The sequence below is a fragment of the Fulmarus glacialis genome, unplaced genomic scaffold, assembly GCF_000690835.1.
Source record: "Fulmarus glacialis isolate BGI_N327 unplaced genomic scaffold, ASM69083v1 scaffold32713, whole genome shotgun sequence".
NCBI lineage: Eukaryota > Metazoa > Chordata > Aves > Procellariiformes > Procellariidae > Fulmarus > Fulmarus glacialis.
This window is the reverse complement of record NW_009201553.1, coordinates 1-8,660: the sequence shown is the minus strand read 5'-3', so window position 1 is coordinate 8,660 and position 8,660 is coordinate 1. Positions and strand designations below refer to the sequence as shown.

At 38.7% G+C, this 8,660-nt stretch overlaps 1 protein-coding gene across 1 annotated transcript in view; it reads right to left on the bottom strand.

Moving 5' to 3' along the window:
• Positions 1 to 8,095, bottom strand: part of SMEK1 (SMEK homolog 1, suppressor of mek1 (Dictyostelium)) — a 44,679-nt gene extending 36,584 nt beyond the window's left edge. Inside the window, exon 1 of the mRNA XM_009573990.1 lies at positions 7,954 to 8,095. Coding sequence (XP_009572285.1) covers positions 7,954 to 8,095 — 142 coding nt within the window. The remainder of the gene's footprint in view (positions 1 to 7,953) is intronic.
• Between the last annotated feature and the right edge of the window lie 565 nt (positions 8,096 to 8,660).

The window sequence follows — 8,660 nt, the reverse complement described above, 5'->3', positions numbered from 1 at the left end:
CTTTCCTCAAGTAGGTATTAACACCTTTCCTCCCAACAATAAGCCTGTTAAACCCATATTCTACAGCTTTATATTTCATTTTTCCCCTCAAAGATATTGTTCATATAGTACAGAACATTCAAGAGTGTTGTAAGGACTGGGTTTTTAACCTCCTTATTCCAAGTAATGACTTTTCTATGGAAAATTTTTTAGAGATGATAAAGTCTGCAAAATATCAGCACACAAAAAACATCACAACTGCATTCCATAAATCACCTACGGCTGTTTTGTACAAAATTTGCTAATAATGTAGTATTTGTTCTTAAAGTTTAGCTAAAACACTTATATTAGTTTGCTGGAAAGCACATCTAGAAACCAATACTTAGAGCAGCAACTGTTGTGACTTCAGACATGATAAACTTAGGAACAATGGTTTCATAGCAGCTTATACTGATTCAAGACACAGAACAGCAATTCCATTCTCATATCCGTGTTTTCTTGTCTTTCCTTTGCATAAGCGCTAGTGTTAATACATGTCACATTTAAATGGTTTGGAGGGTTGATCTAGGTGAAAACAACCCTTAAAACTGCTTTTATTTTTGGTCCAATCACTTCCCTCATCCACCTTGCTGCTCAGCTACACAAATGCCAGTGCATGAGGGACTCTTTACAGCCATGACTTAAATTTACATATCTGCAGAGCTTCACTCAACATACATGAAGAAGTACTGATAAATTAACTTGCATAGTCAGTCTTGCAATTTAAACACAAGGCTGCAAGCACCCCTTTAAAGAGGCATTTCTCCATTCATTTACCTGCTTAAATTTATTCTTTAGGAAAAGTCCAAACTTTCTTGAAAAGTCTCAACTTCTCAGTTTCATAGCTATAGTTCTAAGGCATATTTAGTTCTAGCATATTTGCCAAATATCCTTATAAAATCTACATTAAAGAAAAATTAAAGTGCTTCAACCACCTCAAATATGGAAGCCTGAGAACTTGAAGACAGGACAAGAAAACTATTTGGATTTGAAAAACATACTTGGAATTGAAAATTGTACTTCCAAATCTCACAGTAGAATCAACAATGACTAGCTAGTTTTCACTATCTGAAGAGTATACCAATTATAAAATCCACAGCAAAAAATATCCCAAACCAATGTTTGTTTACTAGGTATCACTATTCTCAATCTCATAGGTTACATCTACAGAAAAACTTCACACTCCTTTCCTGAAAAATTGCTACTGACTAATAGAAGATCATAGAATCTTAGAATAGTTTGGGTTGGAAGGGACCTTTAAAGGTCATCTAGTCCAACCCTCCTGCAGTGAGCAGGGACATCTTGAACTAGATCAGGTTACTCAAAGCCCTGTCCAACCTGACCTTGAATGTTTCCAGGGATTGGGCATCTACCACCTCTCTGGGCAACCTGTGCCAGTGTTTCACCACCCCCATTGTAAAAAATTTCTTCCTTTTATCTAGTCTAAATCTACTGTCTTTTAGTTTAAAACCATTCCCCCTTGTCCTATTGCTACAGGCCCGGCTAAAAAGTCTGTCCCCATCTTTCTTGTAGCCCCCTTTAAGTACTGAAAGGCTGCAATAAGGTCTCCCTGGAGCCTTCTCTTCTCCAGGCTGAATAACCCCAACCCTCTCAGCCTTTCCTCACAGGAGAGGTGTTCCATACCCCTGATCATTTTTGTGGCCCTCCTCTGGACATGCTCCAACGGGTCCATGTCTTTCCTGTACTGAGGACTCCAGAGCTGGACACAGTACTCCAGGTGGGGTAAGAAAGGTTATTACTTCATGAATTTAGAAGCTTTACTAAGGATTTTTATATTCATTAGCTTACTATGTATGTGATAACCAGATACAATTAATTAATCTTTTTTTTTTAATTAACAAAGTAACTTACCTGTGATGGCTGCTTCTTCCTTATTTCTAAGTCTATTGTTCTACAACAACCAGCCTTCACTAATGAAGTTGGCTTGAGAAGCTATCGCCGTGTCTCAACTGCTGTTGCAGCAAGAGCTGTTTACAAACTAAGATACAATCCAACAATAAAACTGAACTAAATAGCCCTCAGGGGAAAACAAGACATAACAAAAAAGCAATCTCCTCCCCAAAACCAGATATACTACCCTTTCTTTTTTTAAAAGTTTTTCCAGTTTTCTAACCCTCATCAGCCCTGTTAACAAAGCAGCTTATTTGCTTAAGTGTGACAGCATAACTAAAGAAAAAAATAAAAATCATAAACTATAGAGCAGGACAGAGAAGGAAAACATCTAAGATGAGCTTTACTGATGAATCCAATACACTGTGCTACTTAGGCTATAGCCTCGAGCTTTGAATTTTGGGTTTGCCTAGTGAACATTTAAAAACAGCATTCCCTTTTCCATTGCAATCATCACTTACAGGCAGTATTTCACTTCAGTCTTACTTTCAGTTTCAAAGCCTCAGTTTCAACTACATGAAGTTTTAGAATATTATTTTGTGCTATTAACTTGGTTGACTAACTTCTAGAAAGTCTTTACTGTCTAGAAATATTTAATAGCAGCAAATATGTATTAGAATCTGGTAAGAATTAAAAGCAGTTGATAATTTCAACATTGTATTTTAACTGCTGAACACAGATCTACAGACATGGAAATCCTGAAATTAGCAGAATATCATACATAACTTGAACACCATGTTTGACAAAGTACTATTAAAAAAAAATCTTGAAGACAATTGAATGCAGACGTTTCATCTTCCAGTACAGAAGCAGACACTAGAGAATGATCTCTTTACTAGACTTATCACAAAAGAGCATTTCTTCTTCTCTACTAAACCTGACACTTGCAGGAGACAAATTAAGCCTTATAAGGCTTGACTTGCTTCTCATTACCACATGATTCAACTTATTCTTCACCATTCCAGACAATAACTAGAAAAAAAATGAATTTGGAGATAGAAACATACCGAAGTGAAAACTGTGCTCTATAATCCGTAACTGCCCCAAATCCATCCTTCTAGAGAATCTGATGCTCCATTTGTGCAATTTGTTCCCCAAAAAGGGTTCAATGACTCAAAAATCAGTCTAACCAGAACTATTCTACTAGTTAGTTCAGTGAGTTTATTTTCACACAGTAAGTTTTATAGGATCAGGCCCCTTCCCGGTATGAGGCCGTCTCAGGTCTCTGTCAGTTGCTTCTGGGAACCAGGCAACAGTAACAGATGTCTGTAACGCAAATATATTCTTTGGATAAAGGTTGCAGAAATCTAACATACAGCAAATAAAGTTGTTCTCCATTCAAAGTCCGTATCGGTATCGATTCCTAAATACAGTTCAAGATGCTTACTCCTGCATTTGTCGTAAGTAATTACTTTCTATGTAGGTATTTTTCTCTTGGTACTATCCTAGAATATGTGAAGACTATCCAGTCCACTTTATAAAAATACACCAACAAAATTTCATCTTCACTGACCCAATAACTCTATTCAAAGTTAGGTAAGACCTGAAAACACGGCTTAATACAAGCTATGGTTTTAGTAAACCCTCCAAAATTATGCAGATCTAGTTATTTTCTAAATTATAGTCTTGAATGAATTTGTAAAGGTAACTGCAAAACATTGGTGCCAGAAAGTAACATCTGAAACCACCTATAAAGAAGAAAACACTGATTTGCAGAATTCTGTTATTTGCCACTGTAACGCAATATAGCACAGCTGGGTTTTTTTGTTAGTATAACACCACTGTTCTGTGCTGTGAAAACAATGCATGTATAGGGAAAGTCTTGCTCAAAAGAGATTACATACAGATATACAATACTATTTTCAAAGATATTTAGAGAACATCAAATATCCCAATCCAGTAGTCTTAAAAACCAAATCTGTAGACTTGTTTACATATATGCATATGGAGGAGACCCGTTTATATGGAATACTGCTCCTCTCCCATCAAACTGTTATGTGGATCCTTCCTCAAAAGGAGAAAAGATACAGTGTCACTCATTACTCCTCACCAGTATAAACATGTTTATGTTTAAACAAAAGTTTCAATGCAAGAGCTGTTTTTTGCAAGATGCACACAGGTTTAAGTTCTGCAATCAGTTCTGCTGCTACTGCATCACAGAAACCAATCCACAGAAACTTAGGAAACAGCTCAAACCGAGGTCCAAGAATGCGCTCTGCATTCACAAGAGACTATTCCTCAGTCTAAAACATTTCTGAAGGGTCAAACCCAAACATTAAGGAGAGGGGAGAACCAGGAGAAAAGAAACAAAAAAAAATTTCCCCCACCCCCCATGGTTTTTTTCATTTTAACCTAAGGTAAGTACATAACCACAAAATTTTCTGTGTTACTTTCCTAAAAATAAATAAATAAAATTCATCCCTTGAGTTTGAGCAAGGTGAAGCAAACTTAAGCCAAATTTTAGCTAAGCCTTCTGCTAGTATTACAGGGTTACTGATACCTAGTCTAAAGAAACAGCAAGGATGCAGATGCCTACCTTGTGGCAGAAGTCATTAACATACAGAATTCAGAAGTGGCAAACTACAATTTCTGAATAAAAATTATTACATAGTTCCTCAAAGAAAGCTGGCAAGTATGGCCTCCAATGGGGGAGTTCACTTTGGCTTGTCAAAAAGTTTAGTTACAGGACTAGTAAGTTTTAATTAAAAGTTTAAGTCTTCAGATTAACCCAAGTTACTTGAATAGAAAAGTTCATTTTAAAGGTCACTTCAGTCATCTGGACTCAGAACAAAAAAGCGATCTGAAACCATGCAGTCAAAAATCTAGAAGCACAGAGACATTTTAAGAATGAGGCAGACCATAGCAGCCTAAAATACCATGTGAGAAACAGGTAAGAAATCAAAGGCTTCTGATTATACACAGAAACTCACATGGAAGATAATAATTTGTAAGAAAAGAGTTCATTATTGCCCTACTGCAATTCAAGTAGAATACACTGCAAGAATACAATACACAGAGAAACTTTCCAGGGTTTTAAGTAAAAAAAGTTAACAGTTGTTTATGTGAAAAAAAAATACAGTTCCCTGTTTCAAACCATAATATAGCTGATCTGAAAGCAGTTTATGATATTTCTGTACTATAACAGATCACTCCAAACTGCCTGCAATGATTCTTATTCATGCCTGGGAGCATTAGACATCTCAGATAGCAATGCAGATCACTCACCTGCTCTAAATTCTTTTAAGATGGTGTTAAAAAAACACCAACCCAAGAAAAAAAACACTCCTACAGATAAAAAAAATTGCACACTTATTCAGTTCTTATTGCTCCAACTCCAAATGATAGCTTACCTTGGACCTGGCATACTGATGGTAGCTCCCTTAGCTGAACACCCTGACCCTGCCATAAAATCTCAACCACTTGTAAAGCAGCTATGGAGCTACACCAAGTCACAGCTGCACAATCAAGGCTGAACTATGTGCTAGCCCACATGGTCAGCCAAATGAACCTCTGCTAATTCTGCTGTTGCTCTGTGCACAGCCGAACTGGCCCTTTAACAGGAGTGGGAATTTCCCATGCACAGCAGGAACTACTGCTAACATCCCCCACGGCTTCCCCCAACTCAGGAAACAGAGCCCTCAACTTCAGGCAGATCGCGAGGTTTTCAGTCAGCTTCCTGGAGTAAGTCAGTAAGAACACGCCAGCGTGCACAGGATGAATCTCGGCTCAAACGCTAGGAAAAGCTGGTTTAGAAAAGGAGGAAGGAAGAAGTTTCATTGGAAAGAGGAGGAGCTGACAAAGAAAGACAATACAAGAATGCAATGGAAACATGGAGGCAAACGGTGTATAGGTCAGGTTCCTAATACTTGTATGTTTTTGATAACTGAGGGGGGGGAATCACAGTCAACTACTTCATGTAGGTAAAAAAGCACATGAGGGAACACAGAAATTGCATAGTACCTCAAACACAAGTCTGGCGTTACCTTTTTCCAAACCATTTGCTCACATGTAAAAATGACTGCATTTGCCTTCAAAATCAGCCAACAAACAATTGACACTGGGAGTAAACAAAACATAAATCAAATTTTATGAGGTGTTTACACAAGCAAGTTAGAAAAACTAGCTTATTAATAAAGTGCACATATACCCAGGACTGATACCTACTAAATTAGGAACTTAAGCTCTGTATATTATTCAATACTCTTGAAGTGCATGTATGCTGTTTGAGAGAGGTCTAATGTGTGTATCTTATTAAATATACTTCTGTGTATTAGGTGTAATTAGTAAGTTTGAGCCAGTTCTGCTTTGATTAGAGTATCTTAGCTATGCAACACAAAGTAATGACTTCATCTTTGTTTTGGGATCATTTATACCAGTTTGTATTTTCCTTCTTACGGATGTTCATTTACAAGAAGTAAGCTGGCAACAAAGTCCAATTCAGGTTCTAATCAGTCTTAAGCATACATATCCCACTGAAAGTCAATAAAGGGATTTCAGTTTGAATGGGCTGTTTCTTCACAAGGAGGTTATGAACTGCAGTTCTTTTGCTTTCTTTTCTAAAAAGAACTAAAAAAAAAAAAAATCAGGAAATTGCCTATGTATAGAAGACATGACAGTCTTTAAACGTGAGCACAGCAGCCATGTAGACAGAAAGGACGGTATCTACAACAAAATATACTGTAAAGATTAGCCTAAAAATTTGGTGATAACCTTCTTTTTACCTCCCTCATGTTGAAATTAAACTAAGTCTATTTCCATTTTGAATGTTTTCTCTTACTCTATGAGGTTTAGCCAAACTATAAATGCATCTTCTTCAGTGTAAAATAAATAAAATCAAGTATCAATTTAACTTTTTAAAGTATAATCAAGAAACTACAAAACCCTGAGATTCATGCTTATCAGAAGCTCAATTATCAAAATCCTGCTTAGATGAAAGTTTGATCCCTCCGTATCAGTTTATGATCTTTGCTGTAGAGATTATTGTACAGTTTGTCAGAACTTTCCCAAACAATAAGAATTAATGATCCTCAAGTTGCTTTTCATCCTACAATGAAAAAGCCAAATAAAGAAAATTACAAGGTCTGTTGACAGTCACAAGCTACAACTAGATCTACAAGTCCCTAGATACAGTAGCTGTATCTCTAATGAAGTAGTAAGTCACGCACTGACAGACTTTACTAGCAAAATGGTACATGCTAGATATTGCAAAGTATACATTTTTAAATCTACTCTGATCATAGCAGTCATGAACTCACTTAACCAATAATCAAGACTAGCCCAAACACAGTTACAGGGGTAGACAGTACTACTCAACCTATACTATTGTCATATGTTGTCAAAAAATGTAAAGGAAGTTGATAATGCATCGTTTTAAATTTATGTACAGGAAGATCTAGAACTGCTGAAGGACTGAGAACTACTATTCCATTAAAAAAAGCATCTCTGAAAATGCTGTTCTGTCCATTATATTCTTTACTACTGTAACAACTGTACTTTGATAACTGTTGATAGCTTGTAGAACGTCTTGCATAATTCTTGCTACCAAAAAAAACAGGGGGGTAAAAAAAAAAAGGAGGGGAAAAAAGGGTGTTAGCCATCCAATGACCTTTTAAAAATTTATACTAAAAAACATGATCTAAGTTTCACGAGGGGATTGTTTCCAGAAACATCTAAGGAAGAATACATCACAATGATCAGTTTTGAAACTGAAGTACTTTGGGCATCTAGTGATAGATTACTAGATATCCAAACCCATACAAGATTTACAACAAGACCTGAACGTATTTTGTACGCAACACTGTGTATTCACTATGAACCAAGTGCCTACTACGCTTGCACTTGATGGCAATCTTCCATTTCTTTCACTTAGTCTAACACGAATGAACTATGGTTAGTGCCTGTTTGCTTTTAGGAACCACAGTGGAATTACACAGCAAAACATTAAGGCAACAGATACAAAGCTAAGCCCAGTTCCTTTTCTGGGTAGGATGAGAAAAGACTGTACCTTCAGACATACACACTTACCATCACTCTCTGCCCTGACTAGCAGGGACATGCCCTTCAGCCTCTCCACGTAGCAAGAGGACACATGCCCTGTGCCTCGATCATCCCACTGGCGGTCCTCATTTAGCGTGTAAACCTTCACCCTCCGCCGGGTGTCGGTCATCCTGCCGCCTGCCACACCACAGCCACCACTCTGGCTTGCAATTGCTGGAGGGGCAGGAGGCTGGTCGGAGGCTAGGCCCCCCTCAAAGGAGGGGAGCGGGAAAGAAGGTAGCAGCCCCACACGGGCACGCCAAGCAAGCTCTTCTTACTCCTCTTCAGTGCTCCAACGGGATCCTCATTATCGAGGTTAACAGAGGATTGGGGGGCACAGGGGAAGAGGGGGAACAAGAAAAGAAGTGAAGATGTGAAAGGGGAGCTGCTCCAGGCACAGTCAGGCGCTGCACAAAAGGCGACTAAAGCTTACACAGGGGAGAGCCGTAGAGAGAGGAGAGGCTCTTTGCAGGGTGAAGGGCAGGCAGGAGAGGCGGTGAAGAAGGGATCCTGGAGGAGAAGTGGATCCACGGGAGTGGAAGCAGCGGTGGACAGCAGATGGCACGGGCGGCAACGGGCAGCCGGCCCGAGGTGACAGGAGCAGGCGACCCTGGAAGACGGGGCCCTGGCAAGGGAAGCAGGCGGGAGCCTGGCGAAGCCGGGGTGAAGCAGGCGGGGGGAGGCAGGCGGGAGAA